This window comes from Gekko japonicus, unplaced genomic scaffold (assembly GCF_001447785.1).
Source record: "Gekko japonicus isolate JY-2015 unplaced genomic scaffold, Gekko_japonicus_V1.1 scaffold508, whole genome shotgun sequence".
Lineage (NCBI taxonomy): Eukaryota > Metazoa > Chordata > Lepidosauria > Squamata > Gekkonidae > Gekko > Gekko japonicus.
In genome coordinates, this window is record NW_015164679.1 from 251402 (window position 1) to 263524 (window position 12123).

The 12123-nt window shown below is 48.0% G+C and overlaps 1 protein-coding gene across 1 annotated transcript in view; it reads left to right on the top strand.

Annotated features, from left to right (window-relative positions):
- YDJC (YdjC homolog (bacterial)) overlaps positions 1-12123 on the top strand; it is a 44294-nt gene that overhangs the window by 22997 nt on the left and 9174 nt on the right. The window contains exon 2 of the mRNA XM_015409288.1: positions 2790-2968. Within this exon, the coding sequence (XP_015264774.1) occupies positions 2805-2968 (164 nt within the window). The 5' untranslated portion in view covers positions 2790-2804. The remainder of the gene's footprint in view (positions 1-2789; positions 2969-12123) is intronic.

Consider the following 12123-nt stretch of genomic DNA (forward strand, 5'->3'; position numbering starts at 1 on the left):
GTGGGTGAGATTATACAGATAAGATGGCCCAGGCTAGCCCGATCTTGTGAGATCTCAGAAGCTAAGCAGAGTCAGCCCTGGTTAGTACTTGGATGGGAGACCACCAAGGAGGTCCAGGGATGCTCCTCAGTGGCAAACCACCTCTGTTCCTCTCTTGCCTTTGAAAACTGTGCTAGGTCGCAATAAATTGGCTGCGACTTGACAGCACTTGACATACACACAGCTGGATGTTTTGTTGCTCAGTCTGAGCTATTGCTGTTTGGACTAATCAGTAGTCACGTTCAATGCTCCTTCTAAGCTGTGGAGTCTTGTGAGCAAAAATTCTACTTTGTAAGGTAAAGGTAAAGGTTCCCTTGGTCGAAAGCCAGTCGAATCCGACTCTAGGGTTGCAGTGCTCATCTCCGTTTCAAAGCCGAAGAGCCAGCGCTGTCCGAAGACGTTTCCGTGGTCATGTGGCCGGCATGACTAAACACCAAGGCGCACGGAACGCTGTTACCTTCCCACCGAAGTGGTACCTATTTATCTACTTGCAATTTCTTGCTTTCGAACTGCTAGGTTGGCAGGAGCTGGAACGAGAGATGGGAGCTCACTCCGTCATGCGGCACCTTGGTCTCGAACTGCTGAACTACTGACCTTCCACAGCCTGCAGTTCAGCGTCTTAACCACTTGAGCCACCGCAGCTCCCTACTTTGTAAGCTACTGGCATTAAAGCTGTGAGCGAGCAATTTGGCTACTGCATAAATTAATTTGCTCTGGAGCCATCCTTCCTGAGCTAAGGCAAAAATGTGTGAGCCAGAGGCTAAAAAACTGAGCTAGCTCACGCTAACTCAGCTTAGAGAGAACACTGGTCACTTTAAATCTACCTGCTCCCCCTTGTACTCTCACATGCCTTTACAAAGAGCCAGGCAATTAAAAACAAATAAAAAAACAAACAGACCCCTACTAGAATACTGGATTAGTCAGTTTCCTTCTCTAGTTCATTTATTCCTCAGGGAACCTATTCTAACTTTCAAACCATACCGCTCCTGAATGACCAAGCAGTTTGTTTGTTAAGATGGTTTGGCAAAAAGCCATAGAAGCAGCTCAGCCCCGCTTCTGCCATGGAGAGCCAGTTTGGTGTAGTGGTTAAGTGCGCGGACTCTAATCTGGGAGAACCGGGTTTGATTCCCCACTCCTCCACTTGCACCTGCTGATGTCTGTTGTGGGGAGGGGAAGGGAAAGGAGTTTGTAAGCCGCTCTGAGACTCCAAGTGAAGGGCGGGGTATAAATCCAATCTCTTCTTCTGTTCTTCTTCTTCTTCCCTCGCCCCATGACGTGGCACATCCTGTTTGCTTGCCTCATAACTAGAGAAGATCCTCCTCTGTCCATGCCAGACTCTGTTACTGAGAAAGGAGAAACTACTTGCCAAAGGACAAGCAGATGAAGGAGAGGGGACAGAGATCCTCTGCTATCCTTGTGAGGGTCTTTATCAGGCTAATATGACCTTTTTTGGGGGGGGGGTGATTGTAAGCCCAAATCCTTTTGGCTTCATGTTAATTGAGAGCTCAGAAGGCACTGGGCATGCATCCTCCCACACTTGGACAAGACTCGATTGTGTGATAAGATGGCTGGACCCTGGCACATTTTGGGCCTGTTTGAGTTGCTGCTGTCCCCCCAAAGATGAATTATATATTGGTGAGGAAGTTAGGGCTCGCAAGCCCACTCCCCAAAGTTTTTTGTTTATTTTTAACACTTTTTCAAAACCTTTCAGGGAGCTCAAGATTTATACCTATGTCACGTAAAATTAGATGCGAGAACTGTCCTTGTCTGAGACAATTTGGACAGTGACCTAGTAAGAGAGCCGGATTCGAGTCCTGTAGCACCTTAGAGCCCAGCAAGATTTCCAGGGTATGAACGTTCAGGTGTCAAAGCTCCCTTTGTCAGATACAAAAGGAGCTTCGCCTCCAAAGCTTATACCCTGAAAAGGTTGTTGCTGTCTAAGGCGCTACTGGACTCAAGTCTAGCTCTTAACACTGCAGATCAACATGGCTACCTTCTGAAGCTACCTTGTAAGAGAGCATTGTACTGAGACTGGGGCTTGAATCGCTACTCTGCCATGGAGCTCGCTGGGTGATTGGGGAGGTAGCGCTCTCTCAGCCTAACCGTCCCTCATAGGGTTGTTGTGAGAAGAAACAGAGGAGATGTGATACCATGTATGCCACCCTGAGCTCTTAGGAGGAAAGGAAGGATAAAAAATATAGCCCATTTCAGCCTTTACCTGTGGCAAGCAGTTGCCTGTCTGTTCCATCCACCCTGGCCTTCCCTCCAATTGGCGGAGCAGGGACTTTGCCTACAGCAGATCACGCCTCGTGAAACATGTTTGGGTGGCAGAGAAGTCCTTATTGCCTTGGCTGTGAGAAACTGGCAGGGCTGCCCTTGCACGGTTGACAAGTTGCAGGATGTTCTTGAACCCATCGACCTTTTAATCTCTGGGGAAAGAATGCTCTGGGTTTAATCCCCTTGAATAACTGCATTTGTGGCCACACCTTCGTTTCTTTCCTTGAATAGCAAAGTAAACTCACACTGAACTCCTCAAGGGAGAATGGGCAGGAACAGCCCAGGTGAGCCAGCATTAGCGATGTTCCTTAGCACCCAGTTATGAAAGGTTGGATGACAACAGCCAGAGCAACAGCTGTAACCGGAGCTGACTCATGCTTTGATTCAGGAGCAGTCATTTCCTGTAATTCTGTCAATGTGAGGACTTTGGCTTGATTTTGCACTCTTGTCTGCTTTTTTTGATCTCTTGCTAGGGCTGACTCTTAAGGATGCCCAAGGCTACTGTGAAGCTTATCGTAACTGGAGATGACTTTGGCTACTGCCCAAGAAGAAACCAAGGCATTGTGGAGTGTTTCCTCGCAGGAGCTGTTTCCAATGTGTCCCTTCTGGTCAATGGCAGCGCTGTCTCTGATGCAGTTCAACTGGCAAGGAGGTGAGAATCCCCCATTATCTATATATCTAATTCTCAGTATTGATACTGTTATTGTGCTTCTGCTAATCTATGTGTGTGTTGTTGTTGTTGTTCAGTCGCATGGTCGAGTCCGACTTTTTGCGACCCCATGGACCAGATCACGCCAGGCCTTCCTGTCTTCCGCCGTCATCTGAAGTTTGCTCAATTTCATGTCCGTTGCATCTATGACACTGTCTAACCATCTCATCCTTTGCCATCCCCGTCTTCTTTGACGTTCAATCTTTCCCAGCATCAGGGTCTTCTCCAGTGAGTGCTCCCTTCTCATTTGGTGGCCAAAGTATTTGACCTTCAGTTTCATTATCTGGCCTTCCAGGGAACAGTCAGGGTTGATTTCTTTGAGGATTGACTGATTTGTTCTTCTTGCAGTCCAAGGGACTCTCAAGAGTCTTCTCCAGCACCATAGTTCAAAAGAATCTATTCTTCTGCGCTCGGCCTTCCTTATAGTCCAACTCTCGCAGCCATACATGACTACTGGGAATACCATTGCTTTGACCATGCGGACTTTTGTTGGCAGGGTGATGTCTCTACTTTTTATCATGCTGTTTAGGTTCGCCATCGCTTTCCTCCCAAGGAGCAGGCGTCTTTTAATTTCATGGCTGCTGTCACTGTCTGCGGTGATCTGGGATCCCAGGAACGTGAAGTCTGTCACTACTTCCACGCCTTCCCCTTCTATTTGCCAAGGAGTGATGGGGCCGGATGCCATGATCTTAGTTTTTTTGATGTTGAGCTTCAAGCCCACTTTTGCGTTCTCCTCTTTTACCCCGAGTAAGAGGCTCTTTAGGTCCTCTTCACTTTCTGCCATTAGAGTGGTATCGTCTGCCTATCTGATAACATATCTGGTAACATATATGTGTTACCCTATGTTATATTGTATGAGGAACATTGCCTGAATCCTCCTGTTTCCTATGTATTGTTTGATATTCAATAAAAGTGATTAAAAAAAATAGTCCCCTATGTGTGAATATCTAAATTCGCAGACAGGGGACATATTTATCCAAACAATGTTTTCTGCATGCTTGGGTGACTTCCTACGTTTGCATAAAAATCTGAAAACTTTAAAAAAAAAATACATTGGGGGGTTTAAATCCCCCCCAAATAAAGAACGTTGTCTGTGCATGCACAGACCATGCAACTTAGCTCTGAGAGCCTGGCTGCTGCCACTGCTGTGGAGCCGATCCAGGAATGCTGAGAACCACTGTGGGACTGGTCATGGCAGCAGGGAATGCCAGGAAAGGCTCCGGACTCGGCTGCAGCACCAGGGAACACTGTGAGCTGCTCTGGAGCTGGCCACAACCAGGAGCTGCTCCAGGCTTGAAGCAGCTCCCAGGCACTGCCTCTGTTGCCGGGCTCAAAGGTAGGGAAAAAGAGGAAGGGAGAAAGAAGGGGGGGGTTGGCTTGTGGGGGGGAGAGAGAGAGAGAGAAAGACAAAGGAGGGATTGGCTTGGTGGAGGGTTGGAAAGAAAAAAAGGGGGATTGGCTTGGGGAAGATGGAGGGAAAGGACATAAGAACGTAAGAACATAAGAGAAGCCAATGTTGGATCAGGCCAATGGCCCATCCGGTCCAACACTCTGTGTCACACAGTGGCCAAGTATACCAGGTGCCATCAGGAGGTCCAGCAGTGGGGCCGGGACACTAGAAGCCCCCCCCAAGCACCAAGAATACAGAGCATCACTTGCGCCAGAGTTCCTATCAATACCTTGTGGCTAATAGCCACTGATGGACCTCTGCTCCATATGCTTATCTAATTCCCTTTGGAAGCCGTCCATGCTTGTAGCCGCCGCCACCTCCTGTGGCAGTGCATGTGTTAATCCCTCTTTGGTTGAAGAAGTACTTCCTTTTATCCATTCTAACCCGAGTGCTCAGCAATTTCATGGAGTGCCCATGGGGGAGCAAAGGAGGGGGAATATCCCCTCCCTGCAAATCTCTTGTAGACCCCTACTTGTAATCCCTATTTGTGGCTGCATCCAAACCACGCCCTCCCCCCAACCATGAAAGCAGCCACCCCAGGCCAACCACAGACAAGGCTGAGGCATCTACATCCTTGGGAGACTCGAAAAATACAAAAAAAAATATGGACTTTGTAAATGAATAGAAGGAAAAAAATGAAATGAATTTTCCTGAGAACAGTGTGTGCTTGTGAAGACAAATGAGGTTGGGAGCGGCTGAGAATTAGTTAAAGGGGATATAGGAGAAATAGTCCTGATAAAGCCTTTGGAAACCTATAGAGTGCTGGCTGGGCTGGGCTGAGGTGGGTGATTTTGGGGAGGGAGGGAGGGGAGTAGGGTTGCCAGCTCTGGGTTGGGAAATGCCTGGAGATTCTGGGGGTGGAGCCTGGGGAGGGAGGGACCTCAGCAGGGTATATGTTGCCATGGAGTCCACCCTCCAGAGGAGCCATTTCTCGAGGGGAACTGGTGTTGATCGTCTGGAGATCAGCTGTAATAGCAGGAGATCCCCCAGGTGCCCCTTGGAGAGTGGCAGCCCAAGGGGGCAGGGATTTCCGAATTGTTCCCCCCCACACAACTCTTTGTGGCCCCCTTTCCCCCCCTCATTGATGCCATTATTGGTTTCACAAATCTAACTCTGTGACAACAAAAAATAAGTTGTGTTTTTTCTGGCGTAAAGTGTCATCAAGTCGCAACTGACTTTTGGGGACCCTCGAGGCAAGAGACAAACAGGGGTGGATTGGCCATTGCCTGCCGCCTCTGCATAGGCACCCTGGACTGCCTTGCTGGTCTCCCATCCAAGTACTAACCAGGGCTGACCCTGCTTAGCTTCTGAGACTGGATGAGATCGGCCTATTCAGGTCAGGATGTTTTGTTCTTTAGGACCCAATAATCTAAAATCAGGCTTCGCTAGGAAAACAGGGGACCAAGGTATTTTTTTACTGACAACCAGGGCTATTTTGGGGCAGGAACACACAGGAACGGAGTTCCGGCTGGCTCCCAAGCTGGCCACGCCCAGCAGGAACTCATTAGCATAACAGGCCACACCCAACAGCAGGAACTCATTAGGATTGGCTACAATTAGGGGTGTGTGGCCTAACATGCAAAAAGCCCTGGGTTTTGACAACAAACAAGGTAAAGAGAATAAGAAGCAAAAGGTGGGTGTGGCTGGATGACCACACTTCTGGTAATATGGGGGTGCGGCCTAATGTGCTAATGAGCTATGCTGTCAGGGGTGTAGCCTAATATGCTAATGAGTTTATGCTGTTGGGTGTAGCCTATTATGCTAATGAGTTCCTGCTGGGCTTTTTCTACAAAAAAAGCCCTACTGACAACATATGGAAACAAAAGTAAGCGCCTGTTCATATCTATGTTTTTTAATCTGCTGTCTCTCTGGCTTGGTTCAGATATAGCGTGAAGCCGTGGTTTAATTAGTAAGAACCCTGTACCCCACACTCAGTATATTTGCAGTCCCTCACCATAACATTTCTGGCTACAAACATGTTGCTTTTTGCAGCTGAACCGCAGATCGAGATTATGTCGCAATGCCTAACATCACACCTGCCTTGACCTGGATGGCCCAGGTTAGTCCCATCTCGTCAGCTCTCAGAACCTAAGCAGGGTTGGCCTGGTTAGTATTTGGACGGGAGACCACCAAGGAAATTCAGGGTCGCTGCCATCGCGCCCTCTAAGCTGCGGAGTCTTGTGAGCAAATCTTCTACTTTGTGAGCTACTGGCGTTAAAGTTGTGAGCGAGCCATTTGGCTACTGCATACATTAGTTTGCTCTGGAGCCATCCTTCCTGAGCCAAGACAAAAATCCTTACGTGTGTGTAAGGAAGCCGGACACAGCCTTTCTTTTCTCAAGCTAGGCAGGTGATTGAACAAAAAGAAAACCCTGTGGTCAGCGAGGGTGGTGAACTAGTAAGAAATGCACACTTTAGAACGCTCACTCCATTGAATTAAGAAATGATGATGGTCTTGAGACTGAATTGAAGTGTTGGTTGTTGGGTTTTTTTGTATTTTTGCATTCGTGTGTATGTGTGAGTGCGTGGTGTGTGAGTGCTCGTGCCTGGAAGTCATGGTGACCTCTGGCAACTCCTACTGGGGCATGGAGGAGATTAAGAGAAGTGGCTTGATAGCCTGCCTCTGCCTCTTGGCCCTGGTATTCTTTGGAGGTCTCCCACCCAAATACTTGCCAGGGTCGTCCCTGCTTAGCTTTCGAGATCTGACGAGATCAGGCTTGTCTGGGCTATCCAGCTCAGGGTAATCAAAGGTTTGGTTTTTGTGCATTTGTAAATTAGGACCAGACAAACACTGGCTGCGGTCACACGTAACAGAAGCCACACAAGTGAGACGGAAAACAAACGGAGTTTCCGGGCGCGATCTCACCAGCACATCTGGGAAGCGTAGCACTCCCGTGGCTCAACCGAGGCTTCCAGCCGAAACTGCGTGGCAAAAAACTAGTACCTTGGAGGTACTAGTTTCCGGAAACTGCGGGGCAAGGGCGGGCGTCTGATCGCGTTTCCGGTGGCATCCGGCGCCCGCCCATGTCCCCTTGCAAATAAGGTGTGTTTTTTTGTCCAAGTCTCTGTGGATGCGCATGCGCACCCAACGGAGCATGCGCATTTGTCATGTACACAAAAATAAAAAACAGTTTGCCGCGGCGTACGCTTCTTCGTTGTGCGCCGGCTTTTCCTGTGATCGGCACCTCTCCCTTGCCATGGAACCTCCATGGTACCTCCACAGGACCTCCACAGGCGGTCTGATCACGTAACTGCGCAGTAGTTTGCCCCAGGGCAAACAGCCACGCTTCTCCTCTGCAGTTTCCTGCCCGTGTGACCGGGGCCACTATTTATTTATTTATTTATACTTAATTTCTACTCCATTTTTCTCCCCAGTAGGGTCCCGAAGTGGCTTACATCATTCTCTCCTCCATTTTATTCTCTCAACAATCCTGTGAGGTAGGTTAGGGGTGAGTGTGCTCCTGGAGATTGTTCCTGAAACTCAAATCCAGGTGTGTTACATGACCCTAAAAAGCAGTTACATGTGGGTACAAGGTAGTCGTTGTGAGGAGACGAAGGAAAGAACCAGGAAGCCCTGAACGTCTCAGAGGAAGCACAAGATGAAGACATGATGGCTTTGGCCTGCAAATAGTTGTTTATGGCTGGGCTCAAAGATCGCTCTGCGCAGGTGCCATTTCACAACTTTGTGACATTATGTTAGCTTTGCCACCCAGGGAATTACACTTGGAAGTGAATGTGTTTACGTGTGGGTGGAGATGTGTTCTTTCAAGGGCATTTTACACAATTCGTGCCATACAGAGCACTCCAAGCAGGAAGCAAGGTCGCATGGGCTTTACTGTGGAACAAATGATGCAAGCCTCTTTGGGTCCCGTTCAGGGAGAAAAGCAGGATGTAAATGAAGTAAATAAAAATAAATATGCACAGGAGAATTCCTGTTTCAAGCAATATTTACAACTAAATTTGGAAATCAAACACGGAGAGATGCTTTGCATAAGAAGAGCCTGATGTGTTGGAGACTGCATAGAGTTAGTTCAGGCATAATATTCTCTGTCCTTAGGGCTGCCAGGTCCCCCGGGGGGCGGGGAAACCCCCGCTTGAGAGGCCCATTCCCCGCCGGGCCAGATTGGGCTGCCGGGGGGGAACCCCACCCCCAAAGTGCACAACATGCGCAGCGTGAATACGCCATCCGGAGGTGACGTCATCACATCGGGTACGTTACCGGGGGATGCTCTATCTAGGGTTGCCAAGTAAAAAAACCTCACCGGTGGGGGAGCTTCGCCGGGCTTCGGGAGCTCTCTTTGGATGCGCGCACATAGCGCACGCGCCGCCAGCACATCACCGGAAGTGACGCGTGACGTCGACCACGTTGAGGGCGTGGCCCCGATCGTTGGAGGGAAAACCATAGAGTTTTCCCTCCGACGATCTGGGCCACGCCCCCAACGAGGTTGACGTGGTTGCGTCATCTCTGGTGACGCAGCCACGCTGCGCTTCGGGGGGCGGAGTTCCCCACAGGGCCCGATTCCGCGGCGGGGAAAATCAGGCCTCCAAAGCGGGGATTTACCCACCCCCCCGCCCCCACTTGGCAGCCCTAGCTCTATCATTCGAGGGAAAACTCTATGTTTTCCCCTTGAATGATTGTGGCCCCGCCCCCAACGTGCCCGACACGATGACGTCGCTTCCGGGTGGTGTCATCGTGGCACGTGCACCAGAAGGCTCCTGGGGGAGAAACAGGACTCCTCCCCACTATTTGGTAAGTTAGACTTGGCAACCCTATCTGTCCTCCAGACAATCATTTGGAACAGTCATGAAAGCAGTACATCCTCGCATGTTCCTTCTACCCTTCTCTTGCTCTCTGCAATTGCTTTCCCCCTGTTTCTTAGCAAACCAACATTTGCCATTATAGTGAACTGAACAAACTGGCAACCATATTTGCTAGTTCACACATTGGGGCAAATGACCGTTTGCCAAGAAACAGGAAGTGATAACTGTCAGATGGGAGAGAAAGCCAGGGAGCCCAAGACAGTTGGCATTTATTGTTCAAACTTTGAGGGGGGAGAAAAGAACTGGTTATATAAATGATACTTATTTCTGTCTCATTATTCCTGTAGTGCTGCATTTTTTTTTTAAAAAAGGAGCACATAAAATGGATACATTCCAGAGTGGGAGCCATTTTAGTCTGCTGCAACCAAAACAGCAAAGGGTCACATGACATGACACCTTAAAGAGTTGCTGTTTCTTCAAATGAGGGCTCTGGCTCATGAAATCTTATGCCATAGTAAATGTGCAAGTTTGTTTAGGAACCATGTGACCCTTTGGTACATAAAACACCTGCCATTCATGCACCCCTTTACAGACATGCCATAGAAGAGTGTAAGCCCTGAGTATCGGCTTCTCTCGCCAGAATTTCCGGGTTTTTTGCCTTGCGGTGATCGAAGCCACCTGACCTAATTTCTGATGACGTACTCATCTGTGTTTGGAAACTAGGCCATTTGACTGGAGCTTGAAATGGCTTCTCTAAATCCAGGTCACAGTATTTTTACCAGCAGCTTCACTGTCGTCAGTTCTATGCAGTCTCGAGAACCCAGACCCTCCGCAACTTTCAGTTCATACCTTTGGAGTGGAATGCAGGTGTTTGTTTTCCTTTAAAAGCATGTTTGAGCATACGGGAATGGTTTCCTGAGGAAATAAGCCCAGTGACAATCTTTGCAACCTATTTTAATACCTGGCTGTTTGCTGTTCCAGCTATTTATTTATTTATTTATTTATTTATTTAAGTCGGTTTATATTTATTTATTTATTTATTTATATTTTAATTTATATCCCGCCCTACCCTGAAGGCTCAGGGCGGCTAACAAGGGCACCATGTGCCGAGGTTAAAACAGTAAGCACATAATTTAAAAACAATAAATTACAGTAAAATACAATAACAAATTTACAAACAGATTTAGACAAGATGGGGAGATCTTAACTTCCATAACTACTTCCTAAGATCTTATCATCTAAGCCGTGCCCAGGCGCCTCGCTCCCCCCCTTGGGGGCCAGGCAATCATGATGTTAATACGCCAGAGCATAGGGGGCAAAGGTGGAATGGTGGTGGCGGCAGCTCCTACTCAAAGGCCTGGCGGAAGAGCTCCGTCTTGCAGGCCCTGCGGAACTGAGAGAGGTCCCGCAGGGCCCGGATCTCTTCCGGGAGCTCCTTCCACCAGGTAGGAGCCGCCACCGAAAATGCCCTGGTCCTGGTCACCGCAAATTTAACATCTCTCGGGCCTGGGATTTCCAGGAGATGCCCCCCCCCGACCGTATATCCCACCCACCCCACTGAGATGGGCTCAGGGGAGCTAACAGATATGCCTGCAGGCAATCCCCTTGAACTGAAGATCGTCCTTAGTCAGAAGGATCTGCAGGCCCATTCACTTTGTCTTAGAGGAGAGCTCAGATCTGGGTCAATCTTTTTGCTTGATGCTGCGATAAAGAGAGCTCTCGATTGCTGGCACCTTTAACGCCGGGCCCCTGATGTTAGGGGGTGTGGCATATGCTAATGAATTATGTTAATGAGTTCCCCTAGCTCTTTTTCTACGAAACGACCCCTGTGTATAACAATAAGGTAATAATCAAAACAACAATTGAGAATACAACAGTAAAACAGGTGTCCAGTGACAGTATTACAATTTAAAACTTAACTTGTGTTCAACAATGATTGCATCAATGAACCGATGATTGTAATAAAAAAGTACATGAGGATTACAAATACGACAGGAATTACCAGACTAGCCAGATGGATCTAAGTGATCTATTGTACCAGAGCCATAGGGTATTCATTACCGGAGGGGTATCCTGCAAGGTAGAGAGATAAGATAGGATGGGAAACCATACAGAAGTAAAATTGGTGTGGGTAGGACATTTGTCAAAACGCGTAAGATTGTCTGAGAGTTTAGCCATGATATATAAATCCCACAACTTTTTGCTGGCACCTTTAATCCTTTGAACGGTCTCTGCTGACTGATAGGCTTGTTGGAATTTGATCAGAAACATTATTTAGTAAAGATGCCAAACTGAGAGCTTAGTAAATCAAGGTTCCACTTCAACTGACTGCAGAAGTGAGTGGCATGGACTTCTCTGAATCATATGATGGCTGAAACATACATAGGTTTCTGCAATGGAAGATGGGTGACTGAGAAAGAGGGTACTACTGAGTTGAAATTCATATGCAGGTTTGGCCCTGTCAGGCTTGGACTCAACAGGGACTGGGAGTGGGTTACAGAGAATAATTGATTTGTGTACACTATTCAGCTTGCTTTAATAGTGCTAAGCATTCATATTGGTTTTTCAAGTGTTCAAAGTACTTTGCATACATTATTTTGCCCGTCAGGCTTGGACTCAACAGGGACTGGGAGTGGGTTACAGAGAATAATTGATTTGTGTACACTATTCAGCTTGCTTTAATAGTGCTAAGCATTCATATTGGTTTTTCAAGTGTTCAAAGTACTTTGCATACATTATTTTGCCCAGGGCTTTTTTTGTAGAAAAAGCCCAGCAGGAACTCATTAGTATAATAGGCCACACCCAACAGCAGAAACTCATTAGCATATTAGGCCACACCCCTGACAGCACAGCTCATTGGCATATTAGGCCACTCCCCCATGTTACCA